At 45.9% G+C, this 27,433-nt stretch overlaps 3 protein-coding genes across 13 annotated transcripts in view; all 3 read right to left on the bottom strand.

The window, feature by feature from the left end:
- VPS8 (VPS8 subunit of CORVET complex) overlaps positions 1-2,794 on the bottom strand; it is an 88,573-nt gene extending 85,779 nt beyond the window's left edge. For both annotated transcript variants that reach the window (XM_054075048.1, XM_054075049.1), the window contains exons 1-2: positions 2,646-2,794; positions 1,565-1,633 (exon numbers count right to left, since the gene is read on the bottom strand). In XM_054075048.1, coding sequence (XP_053931023.1) covers positions 1,565-1,633; positions 2,646-2,732 — 156 coding nt within the window. In that variant the 5' untranslated portion in view covers positions 2,733-2,794. The remainder of the gene's footprint in view (positions 1-1,564; positions 1,634-2,645) is intronic.
- Positions 2,795-3,206: 412 nt separating this feature from the next.
- NME9 (NME/NM23 family member 9) lies at positions 3,207-13,001 on the bottom strand. Of its 8 annotated transcripts, none has more exons than XM_054074526.1 (6): positions 12,712-13,001; positions 9,899-10,138; positions 9,291-9,348; positions 8,518-8,621; positions 7,014-7,085; positions 3,207-5,341 (listed from the first exon to the last, which is right to left on the bottom strand). In XM_054074526.1, exons 3-6 carry the CDS (start codon positions 9,313-9,315, stop codon positions 5,066-5,068), a joined length of 477 nt encoding a protein of 158 aa, XP_053930501.1. In that variant the 5' UTR covers positions 9,316-9,348; positions 9,899-10,138; positions 12,712-13,001; the 3' UTR covers positions 3,207-5,065. The 8 variants fall into 8 exon arrangements, with proteins under 8 accessions (XP_053930501.1, XP_053930502.1, XP_053930505.1 ...); XM_054074527.1 differs by having other exon boundaries at positions 9,899-10,135; XM_054074530.1 differs by lacking the exons at positions 9,899-10,138; positions 12,712-13,001 and having other exon boundaries at positions 3,207-3,367; positions 4,068-4,143; positions 5,225-5,341; positions 9,291-9,422.
- Positions 13,002-14,504: 1,503 nt separating this feature from the next.
- Positions 14,505-27,433, bottom strand: part of ARMC8 (armadillo repeat containing 8) — a 71,309-nt gene continuing 58,380 nt past the window's right edge. For all 3 annotated transcript variants that reach the window (XM_054074174.1, XM_054074175.1, XM_054074172.1), the window contains 7 exons: positions 25,769-25,861; positions 25,145-25,294; positions 23,283-23,378; positions 20,967-21,062; positions 20,404-20,476; positions 18,861-18,954; positions 14,505-17,066 (listed from right to left, as the gene is read on the bottom strand). In XM_054074174.1, coding sequence (XP_053930149.1) covers positions 17,033-17,066; positions 18,861-18,954; positions 20,404-20,476; positions 20,967-21,062; positions 23,283-23,378; positions 25,145-25,294; positions 25,769-25,861 — 636 coding nt within the window. In that variant the 3' untranslated portion in view covers positions 14,505-17,032. The remainder of the gene's footprint in view (positions 17,067-18,860; positions 18,955-20,403; positions 20,477-20,966; positions 21,063-23,282; positions 23,379-25,144; positions 25,295-25,768; positions 25,862-27,433) is intronic.

Genomic DNA, 27,433 nt, shown 5'->3' with positions numbered 1-27,433 from the left:
TGTCACTTGGGAGAAGAGCCCAGCTCCCTCCTCTCCACAACCTCCTTTCAGGCAGTTGTAGAGAGTAAGAAGGTCTCCCCTCAGCCTCCTCTTCTCCAGGCTAAACACCCCCAGCTCTCTCAGCCGCTCCTCGTCAGACTTGTTCTCCAGCCCCCTCACCAGCTTTGTTGCTCTTCTCTGGACACGCTCCAGAGCCTCAACATCCTTCTTGTGGTGAGGGGTCCAGAACTTCTACCTGTACCTTTAATAGAGCTTTTTAAAAGACCTGTCACCTCTCCCAGGCTCCTCTTCCCTTCATGCTGGCTTCCCACCAGGAAGCCCAACCACCAGCCTCCTCGGTTTGCTAGAAAAACCTGTTTTCTCTACGTTTGCCTTTCCTTCTGTCCCTTCTTCTCCTTTCTAAGAATTATGCACTCACATTGCGATTGTAAGAACTGCCCCGAGACGGATATAAGTGAGACAAAGTCAGTTCTCCCTTGCAGGAAACATTCAGTGTTGGGCAGTTCGTTACTCCTGCCGGGGGCCAAACACAAGGAATGAACATCAAAGGAGTTGTGAAGAATCTAGTTCTCATCACCTCCCACAAACTAAGAACTGCCCAGAATTCATTTATTTTTTAACTGAGAAAAGAAAACACAGTTGCTTGGTGACCCTGACCTTTAACGACGGTACGGCCTTCCGCCGGCTGCCCAAACACGCAGCCCAACACGCTTACGTTTGATGGGAACCCTCTACTCCAGTTATGGCTATTTCAATTGAGTAAAACAAAACTCTTTGTAGCACACCCCACAGCAATTCATGAAGCGAACATACGTTGTGTTATGTTCTTCATCTCTCATTCGGGTTTGGTAAAAGCCTTGGCCGTACTCACTAGACTTCCTTCCACCTGGATACATCCATTCTAGTAGCAGTTTCCCTCCTGAAGTGAGGTATAATTTTATTTCTCTGGACTGGGAGTTGTTTTCTGAACTGGGCACACTGTATCGAGGAGGTAAGGAAGAGGACCTACACCGCAACCTCAGCCACAATGCGAATTCCTAGAAGATGAGCTTTAAAAAGACAAGGGACAGTCTCTCTACAGAACAACCAAGGAAGGAAGGTCAAACCGACATTGTACAAATTTACAGTGAGGGCGGTGGCTGATGGTCTCTTCTCCCAAGTAATAAGCGATAGGATGAGAGCAAACGGCCTTCAGTTGTGCCAGGGGAGGTTTAGATGAGGTATTAGGAAAAATTTCTTTAGCGAAAGAGTGGTGAAGCCTTAGAACTGTCTGCCCAGAGCAGTGGTGGAATCCCCTTCCCTGGAGGGGCTCAAAAGGCGTGCGGCCGTGGCGCTTGGGGACATGGGTCAATAGGCACAGTGGTGTTGCACTGATGGTTGGACTGGATGAGCTTCGAGCTCTTTTCCAACCTTTAGGATTCCATTCCACAGGTATAAAGAAGTCATGAAGTTATAAAATTTTATTTCCCAGAAAACGAATCTCAGCAGAGCCCAAGGAGTCGATGCTGCCTCACCTCCAATCATTCCCATACGGGAGCTGTTTCGCGTCCAACGGACCACTCACCTCATTGAGGATGCTCTCCAGGGTGGGAGGAGTATCCACTTGAGGAATGTCAAATTCTTTGTCATCGATCTAGATATCAGAAACCAGAGTTTAGATCCCATACTCCACCTTCCAGGCAGCTTTTTTAACTAAGGAAAAACGCAGCTCTGCATGTGCTCCGTCCCACATCCCCCTGTCCAGAAAGGCACTGTATCCTATGGATTCTCTGACACAAACTGCATTCTCCGAGATGTGACAGCACAAGAAGTGTTTGTTAAGGAAATGATACGGTTTTTCTCAGGCTTCTGCCCACTCCTGTAACTTGAAATGCTTGAATTCCCAGAGATCAGTGCTCCTGGAGTTGTGCTCCCTCTCCAAAGCACATGGACAGTGGGGCACAAGCACTTCTGACCACTCAATAATGGGGGGGGAAAAGCCAATTTCCTTAGGGGGTGCGGGGAAACTGGGAGGGGGGGTGCAGGGAAACTGGGAAGGGGTATGTGGGGAAACTGGGAGGGGGGGTGCAGGGAAACTGGGAAGGGGGATGCGGGCAAACTGGGAGGAGGGATGCGGGCAAACTGGGAGGAGGGATGCGGGCAAACTGGGAGAGGGGGATGCGGGGAAACTGGGAAGGGGGATGCGGGCAAACTGGGAGGAGGGGATGCGGGCAAACTGGGAAGGGGGATGCGGGGAAACTGGGAGGAGGGATGCAGGGGAACTGGGAAGGGGGATGCGGGGAAACTGGGAGGGGGGTGCAGGGAAACTGGGAAGGGGTATGCGGGGAAACTGGGAGGAGGGGTGCAGGGAAACTGGGAAGGGGGATGCGGGGAAACTGGGAGGAGGGATGCGGGCAAACTGGGAGGAGGGATGCGGGCAAACTGGGAGGAGGGATGCGGGGAAACTGGGAAGGGGGATGCGCGGAAACTGGGAGAGGGGGATGCGGGGAAACTGGGAGAGGGGGATGCGGGGAAACTGGGAGAGGGGGATGCGGGGGAACCGGGGGGAGGGATGCGGGCAAACCCGGGGAATTAGGGGGGGGATGAGGGAATTAGGGGGGGGCTGCGGGTCCTGCCGATCCTCCTCCTCCGTCCCCGCCCCGCACCAGGTCGTTGCGGGAGTCCAGGTCGCGGTCGAGCTCCGCCGCGCTCAGGCGAGGGCCGGGCGGCTCCGGGCACGGCTCGGGCTCCATGGCCGCGCCGGCACCGCCGGGAATCGAACCCGCGTCCGGAGACGCCCCCGCGAGCCCCCGCGCAGGCGCAGTCCCGGCCCCGCCCCGCGAGGCTTAAAGGGACCGCAGGGACAGAGGGAGGGAAAGGGAGGGAAGGAGGCAGAGAAGGAATCAGGGACACAGGAGAGAAGGACGAAGGGAGAGAGAAGGACAGAGGGACACAGGGAGAGAAAGGGGGAGGGAGGGACACGGAGAGAAGGATGGAGGGAGCAAGAGAGGGGGAAAAGGAGGGGGAAAAGGAAATGGAGGGAGAGGGGACAGAGGGACATGGAGAGGGGGATGGAGGGAGAGAAGGAGACAGAAGGATGGAGGTAGAGGGATAAAAGGACACAGGGAGAGAATGAGGACAGGGAGAGAGGGATGAGAACAGAGGGACACAGGGAAAGAGGGAGAAGGACAGAGGGAGAGAATGAGGACAGGGAGAGAAGGACCCAGGGACGGGAGGATAGAGGGAGAGGGGGGATGGAGGGACAGAGGGACAGAGGGAGAGAGCCAGCAGTGCTACCACACAAAATCCTTTTATTTCATGCCAATTCCCCGACTTGCTCCTTGACGACAGCTCAGAAACCAGGCCCAGGACCGATGGATGTGTCAGCCTGGCAAGGAAAAAGGGGAATAATTCATAATAGGTAAAACAATGAGACAGAGGTCAGCGTGCTCTGCTCCCTTCCAGCCCCACAGCCCCTTCGCTAAGGCCAAGCAGGGGTTGTTGCAGTTCCCAGCGTTTTGGGGCCCACGATTTGGCGTGCACAGACGTGCAGCTGCATCCAGCACAGCCAGGACAAAGCGTCACTGTAGGAGACAGACTGGGTCTGGGTGAGAGGCAAAAGCCTTTGGGAATACGTGACTAATTTTGGACAAGGGAAGAGGTGGCGTAACAAGGTTTGGTGTCCAAGTGTTTGTGCTTTCTTTTAAAAGCCAGCTGGAAAAGCTGAAGTGTTTCAGTTACTCAAAGTAGAAGACCCCCACCCAGCTAGGAGGCATGGGAAGGGGTCAGAACTGATAACTGTGAAATAAAACACATGTGGAAGGACAAATCTTAAGAGTTTATGGAGGTCAGACACCCCAGCTACCGTTGTCTCTTACTTGCTTGCCTACACACACTGCTTCAGGGTGACATTCCCTGTGTCCTGACGTGTCAGAGGCTGAGGGCACAGCCCCTGTTGTGCCTGATGGGAGGAACAGCCCCTCTCGTGTCCAAATAGCCACAGCAGTTAATCATCGTTTAGGATCCCAGCTTTAGCAAAGGCTCATGCTAAGGGCACAAAGAGCATCCTACAGCTGTGCCTTCCTTACCTGCTCAGCTTGCCCAGTATTCAACCTGAACAGCAGCCACGTTCCCCTTCTCTTTGGAGAAGGCTCTGTCTTGTACCTAGCAGCAAGAGCACGTGGATGAACAAGAACATCCCAAGTGCCCCCTTCCCCTCTAGGTGAGCATCTGCCAGACAGGTCCTCACTCTCTACCTCCACCTGAGCAGGAACCAGTTCTCCAGGTGTCCATCAGCTCAGCGGCGAGAACAGAGGATCTGCCTGTCCAGGGTCACCTTCTGAGCTCTGAGTCAGTTCACTAGTAAAAGCTGGGGGAAAAGCATTCCCAGACCCAGGCCACGCAACATCACCAGAAAGGGCTGCTCAGAAGAGGGAGCTTGCAGTTACCAACACACCATCATCTGTGCTTCAAGGATGCCATATGACTAGCAGGAAAGTCATTTTTGTTCCTCAAAAATGCCACCAGGTCAGAAGTCCCACTCAGGACAGTGCACACAAAAAGACAGTCCCTACAGCAGTGGGGCTGGGAAGGGAAGGGCAGCCTTGGGGCTGTCTATAGTTTCAGCTGTGAGGACTGTCCGGCTGTACTTCAGAGCTGCTGAAAGGCAGACTGATTGCACACAGCAGAACTCAGAGTCCATCAGGTCCCAGGACTGTGGAGAAAGATGAGCTGAGCTCCGGGAAGGTGCTCCAGGCAGAAAGGCTCCAGCCACTGCATCAGTCACACTAAGAAACAAAAATGACTGCAGCGAACCTTTCCCCACCTCAGCCTGAGAAATGCCATCACAGAGGCCTGCTAGAGACCCCGGAATTCAAAACCACCTAGGAAGGTAAGATTATTTTATTCCTTAAACACTTGTGGTAAAAGAACAAGTCAAGAGTGAGCACCATGGAGTTTCTCTTTCATCCTGCAGAGCTGGATGATATGCACTACTTTGCTCTTATCAAGAGGACAGAGATTTTCAGAAACACAGTCCCCCTTTCCAGCCTGCCCCTGTAGGAAGGCTCCACAGCCTAGCAGACACTCAAGCAGCACTCCCCAGATTTGAGAGCCAGTCCAGACAAGAGGACAGGATTTTGGTAATGAAGTATCCATGTCTGAGAGCTCTGCTGGCAGTGGGGAGCTGAACCTTTCCTCTGGCACACACACGTACAGGTATTTCAGAGTTCAGTGACCGATTTACCACCATGCGATCTCCTCCATGCTCTAAAACCTTCCTTTCCACAGCCAGCTGTTCCAAGATGGTCTTCTGCAGCAACGGGGCATTCGCTCCTCTAACAACAGCTACCAACTCTCCTCCCTGGAAGGGGTGAGGATCAAATCAGTCAGTAAGCACTCGAACAGTGCCCTCTGGGCTCTAGAAGTCCCCACAGTAGCACATCACATAAGATATTATGTACCAGGACCTCCTCCCAACAGAGCTGCTCTGCTCCAGAACAAGATGGAACCTTCAAAACAAACTTCATTGATCCTGATCAACAAAATCAGCCCGTGAGAGGAGTAGCAGGAGGCTGAACCTTTAGACCCCACAGGACATCAAGTGGGAACATCCTAACATGGTGTGAACACTGCTCAGGAGGACTCAGCCAGGCCCAGGACCCTGCAGACACTCACCTGTTTCGGGATCTCTGAGCCTGAGTCACAGGGATTTTCATGACTAAGGGCCATGAAGCATAGCCATGAAACACAGCCACACATCACAGGCTGTAGGGGCGTGGCAATCATAGAATGGTTTGGCTTGGAAGGGACCTCAAGGTCCATCCAGTTCCATCCCCCTGCTACCGGCAGGCACACCTCCCACTGGATCAGGTTGCTCCAAGCCCCGTCCAACCTGGCCTTGAACACCTCCAGGGATGGGGCAGCCACGGCTTCTCTGGGCAACCTGGGCCAGGGCCTCACCCTCACAGGAAAACATTTCTTTGTAAATTCTTATCTCAAACTCCCCTCTTTCAACTTAAAACCATTCACCCCTCATCCTGTCCCTGCACTCCCTGGTCAAGAGTCTCTCCCCAGCTCTACTGGAGCCCCTTTCTGTACTGGAGGCTGCTCTAAGGCCTCCTCAGAGCCTTCTCTTCTCCAGGATGAACAATCCCAACTCTCTCAGTGTGTCCTCATATGAGAGGTGCTCCAGCCCTCCGATCATCTCCATGACCCCCTCTGGACCTGCTCCAACAGCTCCATGCCCTCCCCGTGCTGAGGACCCCAGAAATGGAGGCAGGACTCCAGGTGAGGTCTGACTAGAGCGGAGCAGAGGGGCAGAATCCCCTCCCTCGCCCTGCTGGCCCCACTACTTTGGATGCCGCCCAGGACACGGTTTGGCTTGCTGGGCTGTGAGTGCACATTGCCGGCTCATGTGGAGCTTCTCATCAATCAGCACCCCAAGTTCTTCTCAGGGTTGCTCCAAATCCATTCTCTACCCAGCCTATAATTGTGCTTGGGGTTGCCCCAACCCAGGTGCAGGACCTTCTCTTGGCCTTGTTGAACTTCACAAGGTTCGCACAGAGAATGTCTAGAGAGTTCCTGTCACTTTGTGCAGTGCCCGCTTTTCATCTGCCTGTGCAATTCAAACTGTTTTACTTTATTCGTACCTTAATCTCTCATTCTGTTGTTTGGTTTGTTTTTTATTTTTAATAAAGCAACATTGGATTATTCTGTTTCTTGGTGGTAAAGCAGAAAGTATTTAAATGTAAACACTGGCTGTGTATTCTTATCCATGCAGCACTTGATCACCATAGATACTGACAGACACAGAGTAAATAAAATGGTCCTATCAGACATAAAAGATAAATAGTAACCCTCAAAAACCTGTAACCTGATCCAGTGGGAGGTGTCCCTGCCCATGGCAGGGGGTTGGAACTGGATGGGTTCTAAGGTCCCTTCCAACCCAAACCATTCTATGAAAAAGGACAACAGTTCCCACCAGCAAATCATGTTTATTGCTATGCAGCTACTGAAACACTATTTTCACTCACTGTGTAAAACAGAAAGACAGGCTCGCATTTTCCTCTGTATTTTTCCAGAGCATCAATGGAATCAGCTTCAGCCTGAAAGGAATGTAAAATAAAAGAGATGTTTCTCGAAGAAGTGTTTCTGCATTGGAGGAAGAGACATGCAGCTGCCTGGACTCAAACACTCTTAGTGGGTTCGCACCGATGCCCCCCACCAGCAAACCCCCTCTGGTGCGCAGTCTAAGGGGGCAGAAGGATGCTGGCCAGAGCCAGGGCCACTGCCAACTGCCAACACCCAGCTCAGCATCAATGACCCAAGCAGCAGGCAGGTGTGTGTCCCCCCCAGGGATATCTATCTCACAGCAGCTTGTCTGAGCGAATTCCAGAGAAAAAGCCTGAAAATATGACATCAGGTCCCCTTGTCTATAAGGAGGAGGAGAAGTGACAGGAAGAGCTGTGATGATGGCAGCAGCAGACTGCCAGGACCACTGAGCAGGGGCCTCCGGAGAAACCTCACCACCAATAGCTCGGGCAGCAACTGAGGGCTGCTTTCAGCCAGGGAAGGCATTTAAACACAGAAGCATAGTGTGACTGAGGTGGGGAGGGAATTCTGAAGAGCTCTGGATTGAGATCCTGCTCCAGGAAATGAGCTTGCTCAAGGCTGCGTTAGTTTTGAGCATCTCCAAGAATCAGTGCTCCACAGCTCCTGGGAACTTGTCCCAGCAGCCAGCAACTCCTACACACTGAATACTTTTTCCTTCTATCTACTTGGATTTTTCCTTGCTGCAACATGGTCCCATTACCTGTTGTTCTTCCGTGATGTACGACTGAAAAATGTCTGTCTCTGCCTTCACTATTAATTCCCCACTAGGCATCTATGCCTTAGTGTTCTCCAGGGTGATAAAACCCAGATCCTTCAGGCCCTCCCTGTACGTCAGAGGGACACGGGTGTTAACGATTCTGTCCAGCATTACATGCTTAACCAGAAATCTGAAGAGTACAGAACTCTGGAAAGAGTACAGAAACTGGAGCCTGAAAATTCTCCATGATGTGAGCCCTTATTAGTGTAACCAAGTGTCTGCCTTTAGCAGGCTCGCTCACACAGGTGGAACTCCCGGACTGGGGAGGGACTGTTCACAAAGGCTTGGAGTGATAGGAAAAGGGACAATGGGCATAAACTGGAGAGGGGCAGATTTAGACTGGACATAAGGAGGAATTTCTTCACCATGAGGGTGGTGAGATACTGGCCCAGGTTGCCCAGGGAAGCTGTGGCCGCCCCATCCCTGGAGGTCTTCAAGGCCAGGTTGGATGATGCTTTGAGCCCCTGATCCAGTGGGAGGTGTCCCTGCCCATGGCAGGGCGGTTGGAACTGGATGATCTTTAATGTCCCTTCCAACCTAAACCATTCTATGGTTCTATGCCTGTTATAATTTTGGCTGAATATTGGAAAGTTAAATTACTTCAGCCATTAGTTACCTGCTAACATTAGGGGACAGGATATTTTAAGCAGTGCTGGATTAGATCTTACCACAGCAAAATGCAGGAGGTCACTGCCAACTTCATTCCTTATTTTGCGGAAAAGATCCACTACTGTTTTGCATGGACCACACCAGGCTTGAAACACATCAACAACTGCAAGCAGGAAAATTAGTAAGGATGAGGTCAGAACAGGTCAGCTTAGCCAATAGTTTGGTTGCACGTTTCCCCGTTGCAGCATTCTCATTTGGAAGAGGATTGCAAAAGGGTGCTAGTATCATAAGGAGAACCTTGAAATCCTGTAAGGACTGAGGTCTCCTCCTCTGGTGATCTCTGCACCACCCTGGGGAAGGAGATTTGCCTCATGTCCAACAAGCTAACAACAATGTTGTAGAGGAGACTTTAGAAGAAACACTGACATGGCTGTGACCTTGGGGGTACCAGATTTTCTAGGGAAAGCTGCTGCACAGAGGTAGAGCAAGTGAGGCTTACCTCTTCATCCCTCCAACCTCCACCACTGGGAACCACGGTTGTCCTTGCATTGGGGACAATCCTGCTCCAAGTGGGTGGCTGGACTGGATGGAGACTCCAGAAGCTCCTGCACCAGCACTGCCTTTGAATACATGATAATTGTCCCACATAAACAAAGATGACTACAACCTCCAGCCAGTCTCACCACTGTTAACGTATCTCTTTCTTCCACTCAGGGCAGAGGAGTGGAGGGACTGACAGAATATCCGTATCCACAGTTAACGGATTCCTAACAGTACTGGTGTCCTTCTAACACAGCACAAAAGCAGTCTAGTATGTTGACCAAACCCTTACCGATGAGTCCTTTGAGACACAGCATGTCTTCCCAAAGCTCCTGGCTATTGATGTTAATCTGAAAATTTAAAAACACAGTAAAAACAACAGCGAAAGTCATCCTGTACCACCTGGATGCTGCGAACGCACCATCAGATCACATCATGCTTGCACTAAGATGGACATGTCTGCCTAAAGAGGTGTTAACCTGAGCGCTCAGGAAACTCTTGACTGGGATCCTCTCATCAAGCTGTTCTGACATGGGTGGAAGAGCTCTGAGAAAAAATAGCTCAAGTCAGATATCCTCACTCCCAAACTCATTCCTTCCCCACTTCCCCCCAACAGTAGCTCCAAGAGACCCATCAGCACGTTGGCTAACTGCAGAAAAGCTTACTGGGTTAGAGACTCAGGTGGCCTCACACGAATCAAGGAAATGCAGATGGAAATGGTAGCAGCATCCAGCCAAGAGCAAGTCCTCCCCTCTTTAGTGGCAGCAACTACTTGAACAATCTGGCTGCTTGGAGACCCCAGACTCAGTTTACAGAGAGACTAAGAGTTGTTCTGGAGGTAAATGGGGACAGAGCCCCCATAACTCATCAGGGCCTCTCCCTGCCTAACCAGAACCCTACCTGAACCCATCGGGCTGTGCTGTGATGGTGCAAGAGGGAAGGTCTGTGAAACACCCATACAGTCTCAGGTTTTTCCTGCTGTTATGGCAGCACAACTCCTTGTGTGGCCACACAGTAAGATCTGAGAGCAGGGAAGGGCTCCAGATGTTTCTCCTGTGCCTTGGCTTACCATACAGCCCTGCCGTGCAAGGAAGAGCAGCGGGGATGAGGGACCCTGAGCTCCTTACCACAGCACTCCTGCTAGAGAAGAAACGCAAAGATCTACTTTGCTTTCCTTTAAATGGCAGTCTGATATGTAACGATGTTTTAACATGGACTAGCAACTAAAACAGGTGAGAGCCACTGGCAGAGGACTGACCAAACTGCTTCTCTGCAGGTGCCTGAATCACAGGCCAACAAGCATTGACATGGAGCAGAGCCACACACATGGACACCCGCTAGGTCCCAGTTTGGCAGAGACTTCCCACGAGAGCTAGCACAGTGCTCAACAGCAGCAGCGGGGTGGTTGTCTAGGCTGACCCACCAGCATTCAGAGTGCTGCTTCAACCTGCTTGTCTCCAGCACAGTTCTCCTGTCGTCACACCTCAGACACAGTCCTCAGTACATTTCGTAAGCCAGATGGCTCTCCACCAGCAGTTTCCCACCTTGCTGCACACAAGCTATACTGCTTTGTCAAGACGTTTCAGTTCTGATAAAACAAATCAGTGAAGACACATCTTTCATGAAGTCCAGGCACTAGAGCGCAGACTGAGCCCAGCATGCCCTTACCTGAATTACCAGCTGCTACCCAGAGACTTCCAAAACATAGAGAGTAACAGAGAACACAGAAGGGATCTGTGGAGCCCTTAGTCCAATCCCTGGCTCAAGGCTCAGTGTTAGGTCAGGATGCTCTAGACAACGCCATACGTTGTGCCACCTACTATACTATCACAGAATGGTTTCGGTTGGAAAAGACCTTTAAGGTCATGGAGTCCAACCATTGACCCACAGCCCTGCTAAGTCTGCCACCAGACCGTGTCCCCAAGTACAACATCAGCTCATCTTTTAAACACCTCCAGGGATGGTGACTCAACCACTTCCCTGGGCAGCCTGTTCCAATGCCTGACAACCCTTTCAGTAAAGAAATTCCTCCTAATATCCAACCTAAATCTCCCCTGGTGCATCTTGAGGCCATTTTCCCTAGTTCTGTCAATGGCTGCCAGGGAGAAGAGACCAACCCCAACACATCCCACACTTAGGATACTGCTTCTAGAAAGGAAAATGTCTTGAGCATCTGCCCCATCTCACAGGGCTTGCCTCTCTGTATGTTGTCAGAAAAACACACTAAGCTAAAAAAGAAAAAAAGGCTTCTTGAAAAATGTAAGGTCTGCTATTGTTTATCCTGAACGACGGAGATTCCTAATAACTTTCTCAGTTGGTATCATCAATCCTAACCACATTTAGTCTACACCGGAAGGCACTAAGTTGCAATAAGGCCAACTATTTTACAATAACTAACATCAAAGTGTGTTAAAGGACTGCTAAAACTGTGAAGTCAAGAACTCCAAGAGTGGAAACTCCAGTGCAAATTAAACATCCAGGGAGTGGGAGTTGTTCAAACATCTCCCTCTGTTCTCCTGTTGAGCACATGAACTCAAGGCCAATTTTTTCAGGTAACACCTGCAGGATTAAGAAATTTAATTATTCCAGTTATCTCCAGTGCTACGACCACCCTCAGAGTGTTTCACAGAATGTTAATGAGTTCAACTAATTTATAATAGTTTGTGATAACAAGTTCAGCCCTGACTTCAGCTGATGGACTCGATAGAAATGCTGGCACCCTTCACAGCACTTTCCTTGCTTGGATGCCTTGAGTCTGCCAGGACTTGGCTGTTCTCTACTATAACCAGAGCTTCCCTAAGACATCGCATCACATCCTATGTGGGGTTCAGCTTTCACCTGCACACGTGAACAATCCTATTTGTGCAGATCTAGACCCAGCTTTCCCTTGGTTGTCAAAGATGCAAAGTCTAGTTGCTGTAATTTTCCCTATTGCAGAGGAACACAGTTGGAGAAGCAGCAATAGAAACCATTTTTGTGTTTAAATAAAGTGATACCTTTTTTGTCATAGTGTTCACATTTTCATTTGAGGCTTTCCAATTTCGACAGAGAATAAACAAGGTTATAAAGCCCGTAATCTCCTTCAGTATTTGTCTCTTGTGAAGACGTAAAATAATTTCAAAATCTGAAGAACTTCATAACCTTCTTTGGGTTTTCCAATGGCTCTGCACACTAAACTGCTCTCAGAACCCCCCTCTCCTGTAGGCACGCAGCTATACAGCATCGTTAGATCCCTTGGCACAGACTAAAGAGGCAAAAATTTCCCTGCACATCATTGTGTTTTCCAGCCTTCAATTTTTCTCGTACCTCCTAACTTTCCCACCTTTACACAACTTTTATAAATGCATGAACTGGTCAGAAGTGTTCAGTGACAGCTGCCATCCAGGAGAACTCTCCTTCCCCAGTTCCCTGCTTCTTTGTGTCCTCTGAACAATTGTCCCACAAACCAGATGCATTTTGATCTACGAAAGTGGCCAAACCCACACCAGTTTGCAACAGCTCCAAAATACAGCCCCACAGCATGGACTTTAAGGGATGGACGTAACTTGCCGTGTTTTCCCATACCTCCTGCCTGCTTTCATGCATGCTTTTCCACCCCAAGGACCTCACAGGAGGACTTTGCCAGCAGAATCTGAGATACCCCAAGACTAAATGTCATCCTTTGCACTTCCTATGAATTTAAAAAGTATTTTAAAAGCCTGGCTCCTACTGACCTGCAGGACCACCTCCTTTTTCTGCGCAGCCATCCTTCTGCAGGAACAAGGGTCCTTTGAGCAGCACTCCTGAGCGCAAAGCTCTTCAGACCTCCCCTAATTGCAGGAATCCAACTGCTGGACACCCTGCACCACAGAGAAAACTTTTAACCTGTCTTTGCTTCTCCAACACACCAACCACCTCCAACACACACCACCTCCAGCAGCAGCCCTGCCGTGGTGGAAGGAGCAGGATTAGCTCAGCAGTGCCCAAAGCTCAGACGCGGCTTTGTTTGCACCCTTTCCATAGAGACGAGGTGCTGCTGCAGGCACTGAATTGCTGCTCGCTTTTAGAGACTCGGTGAAGCGGCCTCAGCCAGAGCCTGGCAGCGCCCCAACGCTGCTATGGCAGCCCAGTCCACCCCCTCCGTTGCAGCCAGGAAGTTCAGCTCCATCTCCTGTTCCTCCCCACTTCAAGCAGCATCAGCTGCAGCCCCTCTTGACTACTCTCTGCTTGCCAAACCTGCTCAACCTCTCCCAACGCAGGAGGGACCCAGCCCACCACATGCTCCCGGCTCTAGTATTCCCTTCCCACCCAAACCAGGGGCCCAAACCAAGGCGCAGGACCCAGACATGACCTCCCCAGCGCTGACCAGAAAGAATAGGCTGCCGCCGCCATGCAAAACCCCAGTTTTGGAAGGCTGGTTGGGTTTTTTCTATTTGCAGTGCTCAGTACCCCCGCAGGGCAATGCCCGTTCAGGCAGGGCTGCTGCTCACCCTGTCCATTCCCATTCTCCCGGTGCAGAACTTGGTGGTGCTGCTTCTTGTAACGCAGCACGCTGTTTGGTGGCCTGGTCCTCCAGCTGGTCAAGGTCCCTCCTGGTTGAGCTTTTGGCACGTCAACTCTCCTGCTGCCCCTGGCACCTGAGGGGACACTGCCCAGTGCCTCCGGGGGACACAGTGGGGCTGAACCTCAGCAGGGGCTCCCCTGCCTCCAGCATCAGCTCCACAGAGCAAATCACACTCCTGGATGCTACCAGCAACCTTTTTTGTAGAAATAAACCTCCAGTAGAGTCCTGACAATTTTAACCACCATTGTAATTTTGCACGTTTACACCTATCCTGTGCCAACATTTTAGGGTGACCCAAGACAGTCCTGTTAAACCCATTTTCTAGTCTTCAAGAATCTAATGTCATGCACCTCAGTTATTCTGCCTGCTGTCCCCCTGCTTCAGCAGCTTCACAGAGATGCACCGCCTGCTACAATGGCTGAAGCCTGCAATACGTTTTTAACAAATGAGATGTTTGCCTTATGAATATACTGGCACAAGATGCTCGTGAGCAGGTCACTCAGCTGTTACAATGCCAATGTGGGATTAGAACAACAACCACATTGTCTCATTTGACTTTCAGTGAGGGAGAGAATTACTGGAGGTGGGGAGGAACCGAGTGTCTGACAACTAGCAAGGTCAACTCCACGCAGAACTACACACGTAACCTTTGAGAGAAGGACCCATCACTGGACCCAGGTATAAAGAGTGTACATACTTATCAAAACTCATTAGGACTGGTTTTCAGAAGAGAGACAGCACAAATCCTGGTGGTTTGTATCACATCCAGACAAACTCCATGCTTGAAACCCTGCAATTCACAAGACGCTGCTACCTCAATGAAGGTGGTAAAGATGTGGCCAACCAGCAAAGAGGTTTGTTCGCGCTGTGACTCTCAGGCTAGCAACTGTCAGTCTGTGGAGGAGCTGGCATAGAAAGCTGAGGTTTCTCCAGGAAGTTGAGAAAAATGTAGATGTTCTGGTAAAGTTCTTTTTATTTACAGTATTCTTCTGTTTGTACATACCTACAGCAACATCAAAAATTATTCACAAAGCTTAACTGAATGTAAAAATGTTCTCATCCAACAGTTCATCCTACCAATATCTGAGGAAAACATCACCATTCTCATGCAGCAACAAGATTGTCTGAGCATTGTTTTTAGGGTTTTCTGGTAGAATTTTAGGAAACCACCTCAAAACATGTACGCAGATCCTTACCTTTTTTTCTAAACACCTTTAGGCACCAAAGTTTTATAGAGTCAAACTCAGACTTGCTTTTAGAAAAGTGAACTGGGGGAGGATGAGGCGAACAGATACATGAGAACTTGAGCTCCTAGACGTACCAGGAGCATGTACTGAGAAGTCAGATGCAAGCGGTACGATTTTGCATTTACAATATCCACCTCAGTTCAAGCAAAACCATATTTGACTGGATTTTATAAATAAGACTTCAAGTCTGAGGTACTGATATTTACCAAGTTCTCACGTATTTTTCCTTTCCCTTTTGTTCAGCCCCCCAGAATTCGTCATGAAAAGTTTGCAGAAGGACGTTAAAACCTGCCAGTCACTTACTGCAACGCCTGGGGAAAAAGTGTCAGGTGCTCACTTTTATTTGTCTTTCAAGAGTGGAAGAAGTTACATGAAATATTTATATTCTCCTTTGCAACCAAGCGGTAACAGTTGTCTTATACACAGCACATTCAAATTCCAGGCCAAACTGTGGTCATGTTTTCTGATGCAAGTAGTTACCTTGAAAAAAAAGTAAGGCCATTACAATTTGACCTTCTGATCAGAAGTAAAAGATACTTATCAAAATTGGTTAGCAAAGTTACAGTCCCCTCTTCTTGCTGCAGCCTTCATGAAATTCTGTGTAACAACAGAAAAATTTGGTTTAAGACATCGGCTGCACTCTTTAGTGTGCCTGTTAGTGCTATGTAAATATAGTGTTTGGAGACTCTGACAACTAAACTATGGTCTAACTGAGACCAGAAAGCAGAATCGGGAAGAAAGTAAGAACCTTGAACTGCACAAAGGGGATCTCCTTGCTGCTCTCACTTCTTTCTATGCATCTCTGACTCCTGAAGCCACTGCAGTCTCATGTTCCAGCCTGATCTCACACAGTTGTCTTCACTTGTACTCATGTATTTCTCTCCATACTTGCAGGCACAACTTCAGGAACTCATGGACAATCTAAGCTTCTGACAGTAGTAAAATCCCATCACTTACTATCCGGGTATCCAAATCCATGCAAGTGTGTATATCTGCATATATACACAAAATTTGTAGCAACATTACTAAGCCAAAAAACACCATAAAACCAATCCCCCGGTTTTTTCAACCCTTCCCCCACTTAATGCACCCAGCTGATATTTTGTGGAAATAATGTGTAAGTCACTTAACTATATCTGGAGGTAAAGGATGCAAAACAAAAGCAATCCCTTCATCACTGCTTGCCAGCTCCTTCTGGTCTTGTGAAAGTACAACTTCTGCATCACACCATTTGCTCTCCTGATTAGCAACCAACAAGTACTTATCACCAGTGAAATAAGCCAATCCTTCAGCAATGATCTAAGCAAGTTCTCGGCTAATAGAGCGATAGCTTATGCCTGCTGATATTGCAGCCACCTCTTCCTTTCCAGAGAAGTCAACGGTCATGCTAACTCCGAAGTATGAACTTTTCTTCTAAAACCGTGATGAAACCCAAAACAATCCAGTTGACTCGTTCCATGGATCTGAGCATGTCATCAGTACCAGGTGACCTTGCATGGCAGTAGGAAACTCTTGGACCTTGTCAGAACAGAATGTGCTGCTTACAGTTTGGGGACTACTGTCTCCCTCTATTTTTCTCTTTAAAAAGGAAGTATAATGTAAGTTAAGCTGAAGTTCAGAAATGCATATATTTTACTTAAAAACATTCATCTGTTCAAAATTCAAAATAAACTTTATGGGATACAACAGTTTGGTTTTTTTTTCATTTAAATAACATTTCATTCAAACTGTATATAATTCATTGAAGTATTCGTACAGCAAACAATGGTTAACCCTTGAAAACCTGTAGAAAAAGATTTTCACACAAAAAAAAGGAAAACCAAAATTGAGGTATCACACCCACGCACGTTCACCCGAGCACACGCACACACTCGAGCACACCCGCACACCCTCACACACGCAGGCTGCAGCAAAAGCAGAAAATTGTAGGCCCAAAAGGAAAATGATGACTGATTGTTCTATCTGAAAGTCCAGGTAGCTCAGGGGAATGAAAAAAAAAAAAAAAAAAAACCAACAAAAAAAACAAACCAACCCCCCAAGAGTCCTCTGAGTAAAGAAACTACCTCAAGAAAATTCTCAAGTGCACTGGAGACCTGATCATTTAAACTGTTTCTGCAAAGCAGCTCCCTGCACCTGAGAAAAATGCAGCCCAAGGTGACTTGTGCAAATATAAGGAGTCAGGAATATCTCCTGCTGTTCCTTAAGTAGACATGAGGGGTGTCCATAGGTTCAACTAGTCTTTGATCATGCAAGATACTGCTGGAGTGCTGTCTTCGCCCTGCAATAAAGGAACAACCTGTTAATTACCAGGGTTTGGCTTTATCATCAACAGCTTTATAGGTAAGACCACACATTATGGGAGCAAGAGGGAGGATGCACGAGGGAGGTGATGGGAAGCCATGTGGCCGGCTCCTTCCGTTTGGAAGCATCCAGCCCATGGTGCAAAAGTGCTCTGTGCAGACTGTAGCAATTTAAGAATCCACCTTGCATCCGAGATGATCTAACCAAGTAGATAGATGTTCAGTATCAACTGAGAAACTCTGAAGCACGGTGGGGTTTAGGATGTGTATTAAACCTCATTATCACACACCTCATGAAAACTCAGAGGAGCAGTAACTGTGAAGAGCAATTACTGCTCTGTAATACAGACATACCATGAGAAGCAGGTCTTACAGCTGAGAAATGAAAGAGGTGCCATAGCTCAGAACATACTAGAAGCACATTAGTCCTGTCAGAAATACCAGTCCTACCACAAACATATAATGATGTGAGAGGGAGGAAAGAAGCAACAGTCAGTGTAATACTGGAATTTAAGTAATCTAACATTGTGAACTTCTTTGTTAAGGAAAGAACATCCCCATAAGTCTGGGTTCCAGCTTCATTATCACTTCAGCTGACCGAGTGTTTCTTACCACCTGAACAGCTTTGCTTTTCCTTTCTATTCCACACCTCCCAACTGCGCTGTCACAACCCTGACAGATTTTTTTTCAAGATCCAGTAAACTCCAAAATCCAGAGGAAGAGTATTTATTTTGTTCTTCGAAGTCTCCTCTACATTCACAAGTCATATAAGGGCATCGAGGGGGCTGATGAGGCAGAGCTGGGATAGGGTAAAGTGGAAGCAGGCAGCAAGAAGAAACAGGAGGGACAGTGACGTGCAGCAGTGCTAAGCACAGTCAGCTCCCTGTCTCTTAAAACCAAGGCTGAAGTGTTGACAAGCAAGGCCTACTTATCAGAAAGTATTTTCACTGGTCTAAGTTTAATGCCTATTTCTCACTGTTTGGAAAACCCTACTTAGCTTTTCCGTCATTTTCTGTGAGCCTGTTTATTGACACCTATATGTTCCTGATTATTACCTTCGATACTGATAGTCTGGCACGGATTTTAAATGGAGAAGTCCTGACTTTACAGTAAAGATGTCTAAGAACACTGTGTTTCTTTCATAAAAACAAGAAATCCAAATTTAATCCATTTTAAAACACCGGGCAGTTTTGAGTTGTGTTGCCTGTGTACGACTTCTTCCAAAATCAGATAATTTCCTTTAATTCATCAAAAAATATATGCTATTACAAGTTGTAGATGGGGTGAATGCAAAAAGTTAACATAAAACCCCAGAAACTGTCATTAGGTATTTTGGTTCTGCGTGTTTGTGAAGAAGCAAGGCGATCCATGTGGAAACTACAACAGAGGTAAAACAACAGGTACTGTTGAGCTTCAGTTTAAAAGAATTTAATCGTGATTAACCTGTGTTGATCCTGTATTATCTTTTTAATTCAGTGTTATGCAATAGCTTACCATTGTTTCAGTTCTCTGGAACTTCGTTAGTAGTCCCAGGCTTACACAAATCTTTGTCTATCAGTGAGATTTCAGAAGATCTTAAGTGTAGTTATTTTATACTACTGAGAACTTCAGTAAAACTTGTTACTCCTGAGCTCTTTAAATAACTGTTCACCACAATTCCTTTACACCTTGGTTCAATGATATCATTTCTCTGAGGAATTTTTCTATAATAAAGTATTTTTTTAAAACATATTTCCCTCTAATCTTCTTTTTGGGTTTTTCTTGATACTCACTTGTCACACAGATTTGGATCCGATGACTGACTCAATTTATGTAGAATATCTACTATTCCCATGTCTCGTAGTTTATCTTGGCGTTCCTGTGAACCTACAACAATAAATTACATTGTTGGGAACAGCACCAGAAATAAACATTTGTCAAACAGAAGAAAGAAGTGGCAGCAGAAACCAGCTTAAAGGAGGGATATGGAACACAGTTCAGTTAGAAGACAGTGATGGGAAAACTCCCTTGGTTGTGGCTACTTCCCAAGGGAGCTCTAGTTTCCTTTTTTGTACTCTGTGCATAAATGTTTAAAAAAAACTTTGAAGGCAAAAATCTGAACACACATTATCCTAAAGAAAGTAGCTTGACTTCAGTTAGCTTTACTTCAGTGGGTTTATTCTCATCTCTCTGATTTGAATGCAGAGAACATTTCACTGGAGATGGGTTTTTGATTCTGATTCCTAGCACTAACGCCAGCAGGTGAGCAGAAAGCCCACAGGAATATAACCATGTGTCACACACCCAATGAAGGTCTGATCTGAGAGATGTGGAATAAGTTACACAGCAGGGGAAAAAAACCACCAAAACCAAGTAAAGACACTGATTCCTTTGCTGAAAAGCAGGATGGTCAATTTGGGGGTCTGTAAGTCCATCTAAAAGTCCTCTTCTCAGCCCCACCACTCTTCAAAGCACACCATCTCCCACTACTCCTTCCCTTGCCATGTCCTCCAGCTCCACACTGCTGCCTCCATCTGCCCTTTCCACCTCTCAACACGCACATCTATTTTTTCTGTGCAGCAGCATCCTTCAGCTCCCTCCTGGTTACCTTTCATTGTTCCAGGCCGTGACTCTTCTTACCAAATGCCTTCCCCATTCCTCACAGTTGCGTCTAGAAGCCCTTTGACTTGTTTCAGTCTCATTGCCCAAGTCATCCATGCTGGGGAAAACGTCTTTGCAAGAAATTCCCTTTATAATTCATTTATCCTCTCCAGTGACCTGCTCTCTTCAACATAGAGATTCCACAACCTCCGGAAGACTTGGAAGTTCTCTTACCAGGATTCTGATTCACCACAACTGTTTTCAGGCTCTACAGAAATCTTACAGGTAGAGAACTCCCACTAGGTAATTATTCAAATTACATTTATTGCCACTCTCTTCTTGTGTCTCCTTTCCTTGTCCCAGAGCAGCTCTCTACACTTCCCTCGATGTTCTCCTAACATGAGGATGGTGAGGCCCTGGCCCAGGTTGCCCAGGGAAGCTGTGGCTGCCCCATCCCTGGAGGTGTTCAAGGCCAGGCTGGATGGGCTTTGGGCAGCCTGAGCCAGTGGGAGGTGTCCCTGCCCATGGCAGGGGGTTGGAACTTGATGATCTTTAAGGTCTCTTCCAACCCAAACTATTCTATGATTCTAACCACTCTCACTTATTCCATATTATCCCTATAATCACATCTCCCTTTATGCTTTGGATCCCACTGCAAATATCAATTACTATGCAACATCAGCGTCTTGATCAAGACAGTAACTTGTATACGCATTAATAAAGAGGCTTTCTTACCTTCTTCTTCGTTCCATATGAGATTAGATATACAGAACATGGCAGCGAGCTGAAGTTTAGCATTTGAATGACTCTAAATATAGAAAAATAGTACTCAAGTTTAGGAGAAGAAATTCAGAAATTCTCAGACTTAACATTTTGGCATTCCTCCTATAATAAATAAGGTAGCGAAGACGGGACCAATTCTCATCTGCAACTTTTCTCATAGACAGTGCCATAACAAAAGGCATTTGAGCAGTGTTCAGTCAGTTCCTTCCAAATATTTATGGAGTCTACAAAATATTCCTTTTCCAAGATAGTGAAACTTTCCATGTAGATCTGTTACAGGTATCACTTAAGTCATTGTAACATTTGTATGGGAAATAACCACTGGATTTTCCTTTTAATCAGATCCTTGCTACACTGTTTCCATACAGAACTGCACTGCACAGCTTCTTGAACACAATAGGGTACAGGAAAATTAAGCGTGTGACACTGAATAATTTACACAACAAATGCTAAAGTACCCTCTTTTCATTTCCGCAAAAGACCAATATAAAACCTTGCAGAGAAATTCCCCATACCATGTAGTATTTGATTTTCTGCAGGATGTCATCATTGGTCATAATCAGTTCTTTTGCTGTCGTTCCATCAGCTATATTGGCAAGTATACACAGTGTCTGAAAGAGAGGAAAACCATGAAGTTATTGGCCACAGATCACATCCCATGATTTATTCAGTTTCCCTGACAGCTTTGAACTTGTGACCAACTATTTCTTTAATTAGTTTTAATATCTTTAATCTGGAGTTTCCAGCTTGCTTACATCCGGGCCCAATGCCAAAGATTTAACAGCTGTGGATGAATAGCCCTGGCAAAAAAACAGGCTGTCATCTTAAAATAAAAAAGCAACACTCATCAATGTATTTCAATGAGTAAAATGTTAAGTCTCTCACGGAAACATACAGCATATAGAAAAAATTAAATACACTGGAAAATAGTCTAGTCTGTATCAGTGGCTAAGGGAAAAAACACCATCTAGTTCTTCAGGCCAGGAAAAGTAAAGAGAGAGGCCTATCTACTGATCTAGCAGAGTAATAATTTGTTTTCAACAAGTCTAATCACCCGTCTTGCCTGCAGAGATAACTGAAACTGCTAACACATCTGGTTATTTCCTGCAAATTGGAGAAGCCATCCTACAGAATACCCTTGAAACACCTAGGCCCACACTGGCACTACATGCACGTGGTGTTAAGACTTGCGCAGGCAGCCTTCCTGCTTCTCAGGAGGCACCCAGAGATGCTCTATAAATCCTTCAAAGAGCTGTGGAAGAACTGAACCATCTTTTCTGGACATGCAGGGATGACTACAGGAGGACATCGGAGAAGGATCAGCGCTTGTATGATTCCTGTGCCTAAGCTGCACTGTGTTCATGTCAGCAGTTGCAGAGGTTTATTAATTCAAAGCTGCTAATTACGTCCTGATGAACCAGTCAGTGACAGAGATAAGCACTGTCCCACCAGAAGTACGGACTCTTGTGTGCAGGCAGGCAGTACTGGGTGTATGACTCCATTCTGAAATCAAAGCAATTTGATGATCGCACCACAGGGACACAGAAAATGCTTTGCATATAAAGGCCCCAAACCTAAAGGCTGCAATCCAGCCCTACTCTACCAGCGCTTTCCAAGAATATTCCTCAGGTACACTGATTCCCCTTGACAATAATTCCAAGAGGCTTGGCAAGGTAAATAACGTTCTAAAGCAACAAAGGCCCCTCTTGTCACTGGAGCTGTATCAGGAAGAACTATTTAGAAAGACAACTGATTAATCCTCAGCTGTTTAAGAACGATGCTACCACTAAACCTGCTATCTATTAGGAGTCTTTGGGGTCTTCTGCTCATTTTGCCCTTAAATAGCCATAAAAGGCCTGTTTGCCTTCAGCCCATTCCTCATTGAGCAGAGATTTAGACCAGTCTGGATTTAGCTGGATTTTTACACTCTTTTTCCATGCTGTTTGCTACCAATTATCCATCCTAAGTCAAAGCAATCCTCTGGACTCTCCCACAGCTTCCTGCTGCCCTGTTCTTCGTCACCACATGCCCTGTATGAGGAAGAAACAGGCTTCTCCAATTGACTCTCTTGTCTGTCACAAAAGTTATTCAGCCGAATTCCGCCCACTGATCCTCTCACTTTTGCTTTAGCATCCCTGCAGCCGGTATATCGCTGTATGCTGGCCCCCTTATGCTGTCACCAAGCCAGGGATGCTTTTCCCTACTGGCCATCTTTCTCCTCTTTCTCTTGCACATTGCTTTTCTTAAGTTACATTTGTCAGGGCATGATGTGTCCCCCCACTTTTTCCTGGGCCACGCAAGCATGCTCTTTTGCCTGCTGGTGTCCTTCCTCCTCTCATCACTGCTGGCTCCTGCAAGCACTGAGGAACAGCCATGTTACCATAGCTCCAAAAGAACATGTATTACTGCCAGCAAGGCAGGCAATGAGAGTTTTCTTCATTACTGACTGCTCCAGTAGCTGCTATAGGAGCAAATAACCATAACGCTTTCCCCCGTGTGAAATACTGGCTTCTTTCTCTTTCCTTGTACCTCCTATCCCCTTTCTGCCATGCCTTAGACTGAGTTCTTCTGTTCCTGCATACAGCGCTCTCCTCTACCAAACTTACATTTAAAAAACACCATTCCAACATCAATTCAAACAAATTTGTAATCATCTATTAGAAAGAAAAGCAGTCTTGTAGGTACTAAAGCCATTATTAATCTACTGATCCCAGTAAAACGTACACAGCACATCACAATCCTAAAACAAAAAGACACGTTGAGAAGAGTAAACATTCTTAGCTGTTTCTTAATTTATTCTGCCAAGGCAAAATGGAATGGAAAAAGGGTACCTGCTCTTTGACTTCTATGTTGTGCTCCCCTTCCAGAATGAGGGTCACTGCTTGCATGATTTGCTTCCCATGAGTGCTCATTATATGGTCTATGTGCTGCCAAAACAAGGATGGAACACAATCAGCATCGCTTTCCAGACAAAGAAGTGACTTTCCTACTCGAGTTAATCTAAGAGCAGCAACACTGCACAAAGACCCTAGCTCCTAGCGAGGTCTCCCACCAACAAGATCTCCTCAGAGCAGCAACATTTGATCATATTCCTCTTCCTCTGAAGCCTGGTCTTGTTTGAGAGAGCACAATATGGGCCTCGGTTCTGATTTCACTGTCACCTGGAGAAAAGGCACTGGTTTCCCAGTTGCATGGAGGCCAGCCTGAATCCTGAATCCTACTGGACCCAAGCTCCGAGTATGATGCTGCAGTTAGAAAGAACCACTTCTCTACTGATAACTGAGGGATAACAGAGAGGAGTAGGAAAACTGAGGTTTCTTATCTGGTATTTGTTACTCATAATGGAACACTGAGACCAGGTCTGGTATCAACATTTCAAAAGCCTGAGAGGGGTCAGAGAAATAAGCCATACCCACTACTTATCTGTGAAAACTGTCTTAAGTTAAGAGAGTTACAGGTAAAAGTCATCACAAACTATAGACGCCGACACTAGAATAAAATTGACCATGAGGAGCAACAGAAAAAGATGAAACTAGATCTACTGGATTAACTGATACCAAAACTCAAGAGTGACAGCAAACAGCCGCTACAGATACCAGCACATGGCACGCTACAGTTTCTTAAGACATTAGGGATTCTTGTAGGAATTCTTAAAATTGCTAATAATGAGAGTTCATTCGAAAGATGCTGGATGAGTTATTCTGGACTGATTTTTGGGTAGAGAATGAAAACAGTTGGTTCTGGCTCTAAAACACACTACAGAAAGTAGATGAAGCCAGGACACAGTTTCAGGTGAAAAACACCTTAAGTTATAATGAGACTCTGCTGCCAAAAATTCAGGGTGAATTTAATGAATGGCTGGTTACTAAATATCTTTTCACATTAAGACAGAGCTAATTTTCTATGAAGCTTATTGAGACTCAACGAGTACAAATATCAGAAGATTTTTTTGCAGTAACCTTTTTATGGCAGAAACACAATACGTGACAAATGCACAGTAGAGGCTTCGTGGTTTTTTTCCCCCACAAAAATGTTCGCTTGCCAAATGTTTGCTGCATGTTTTCCCCTCTCTTCTTCACAGAGGATTACCCCTTTCTTTTCCTTCACCAATATCTCTTTCTCCCTGTCAAAAACAATTCACGGGCTTACATTTCCAAACCATTTTATTTCAGTGTGTAAAACGAACGTATGCTTTTTGTAGGTGCACAGTCCCACAGTGAAATTCAACAAGCCAGTTCTATCTATATAGTTAGATAAGATCAGAAATATTGCAGGTGCCAAGAAAGAAGAAACACAGGCATCATAGAATACATCCTTACTATATGTAACTCTCCACACACTGATTCAACAGTGCAACGCTCTTACTGTTCTGGACAAGTTTCATGGAAAGACTGTAAGGAAAATAACCTTGCTGAAAGTTAAATGCAATAGAATTGAAAATTAAATGTAACTGTCTGGCTCTGTAATTTGAAAATAATTAAGAAGTTTCAGTGGATGTAGAGAATTTTTCCAAATTCTTATAGTGATTTGTACATTTGGTTTCAGATACTTGGATAAAGGCTCAGTCCTAGCAATATATTGAACATTAATCTTAAATGAAAAATAAGTTGTCTTACAAAAAAGATTAAGAATTAATTTGTATTGTCTGCAGCTTTGATCTGTTTTCAGAAGGTTTGTTTGCAGCTCTACTTACTGGGCGAGTAGATAGAAGATTCCTGAGCAGACCCAAAGTTTTCATCAGAACATTTACATCGGAATCAGAAAGCAACTGGAATAACTGCTCTGTACTCAGACCTCGCAAGATGTCTGATTTGATCTTCTGTTCTGCTTGAAATGCCATATTCTGAAAGAAACAGACATTTTTAGTTTCATTTTTTACCTTAAATTCAGGGTTTCACTCTTTTAAAAGAATATTACCTGCAATTATGTAACCTTGCTAAAATTAATTGTGCAAAGGTTATAATTTATGAGGAACTTCTGCACAATGAATTAATTGAATTTCCTCACAGTCTTACAGCTGACCTGGTTATTACCTCCTTGCATTCGTCCCCTGGCATGCTACTACTGACACTACTGAGCAGTTTCCCTGAATGATTTTGGCAACCAAACTGGTATCAGAACTAAAAACTGTATTTTATTTTATGGACCAATTGATGAGGTGTTCCAGGCTGTTTTCCTTCTGTAGTCAGGTGGAAAGACAAGCCAGGTTTCAGCTCTGTTCTTTTTAAAAGGACTTGACAGTTATTATTAAGCCACACTCACAAATGTTCTAAGAAGGAAAATCACAAGCAGTATTTCATCAATGCATTCTACTCACCATTAAAGCCCAAATGCCGTTCACTCGCAAGGCAAGATTTTCACTCTGTGTTAAACTACATAGAAGTTCTATGGCTCCTGATTCTAAAATAGGCTAAAATGCAGAGGGGGGGAAAAATAACTTTTAAATGCTACTTAGACTAATTAGACATATATACAAAAGTAAACATAACACAAAAAAAGTCTCGCTTAGATCTTATTCTTGAGCTTGCAACATGTCCAGTCCACTCACATGAACTGGCCAAGCCACACCCTATATCAATCAGCATTAAAAGGGCAGTTTTCATGAAATAACTCCGGTCAAGACAGTTTTATTCTCATGTGCGTGTGTGTCTATCTATACACATATATAGACACACATACTGCTGTGACAGACACATCTGCCACAAACACAGTGCAAACATGATTTTTCCCAACAACTTCTAGCTTGGGACCACTTTCCAAAGTCTTCCTTGAGCAATCACATCTTTCTGGGTATCAAGTGGGACATATGCAACTCTTTAAAAGAAGTTAAGGACAATGAAAGCTACTTGATCTCTTTCTCAACATTTAATCTTTGTGTTTAGTAATCCGACCAAACTAAAATCCAACAGCTTTAGTATAATAAAAGAAAACTTGAGGCTGTTCTTGACGATCAGGTTCAAGTGCAAAACCTTGGGGTATCACAGCTTTAAATAGCAGGAAAAATATTAATACAGGCACCTTTTCTTTCAAACTGATTAACGTAATGAAAGTCAAGTTTGGACAACTGCTTTCAGCCTGAAATGACTATGAAGTACTAGTTTTACCTAAGACCTGAAGAGCTCACGTGTTAAAAGGATTCATCCAGTGACTTACACCGCTCCAGTTTGTAAGGTGTTTCTCTCTTCCAGAAGTTACTGCTTCAAAAGCAGGGAACAATCGAACACAGCTGAGTTTTTGGGAAGTTGTGTAGTTTCTAACCTGCTTAAGAGCTGGATTCATGAGGAAACAGGAATGTGTGGAAGAGACTGCACTGTGTAGAACAGGCTGGCCTCCCTGAGCAGCAGCAAGCTGTCCAGGCGTCTGTGCACTGCAAAAAATCAGCAACTCTGCCGTGGGCCCAGGAGCTGCCTGGTTCCTGGGGACTTCTCCACAGCCACAGCAGGTGGGAGACATTCCAAAACTGGTCTTGACTCAGCTCTTTTACAGGGTAAAATATAGACCCACTTCAGCTTTGCTTATTTACTTAAAGTGACTGATGGTTTACATAGGATTTTCAAATTACTGTTTAGGAAATGAAGGTGATGCATCAAATACAGATCAGATGGCTTATGCGTGCTTTCAGATCTAAGCCTTCTAGACATTCCCTCACCTTGCACAAGCAGTGCTCTTTTTTGGCAATGATAGTTTTCGCATGAACCATGCGTCCCAATAGAAAATTCACTATTGCAATCCAATTTGAAGCAGAAGCACTACTCTGACTGTGACCTGCAGTACGAACAAGAAAGCCCATGGGCCACTAAACTACGCTTGGCGTTATTTTAGTTCATGTCGTGTCTCACAGGTATGACTAAACCCACTGAGATCAACTGATCAAACCTGGGTAATCCAAAGTGCCCTGCAGGAGCATACATATACTACAACTTTGCACACGTTTTCTGTTACTAAGAAATTTTTAAGACCTGGGGAATTGTTACATTGCTAT

Source organism: Cuculus canorus, chromosome 9 (genome assembly GCF_017976375.1).
Source record: "Cuculus canorus isolate bCucCan1 chromosome 9, bCucCan1.pri, whole genome shotgun sequence".
Taxonomy (NCBI): Eukaryota; Metazoa; Chordata; class Aves; order Cuculiformes; family Cuculidae; genus Cuculus; species Cuculus canorus.
This window is presented reverse-complemented; position numbering and strand designations above follow the sequence as displayed.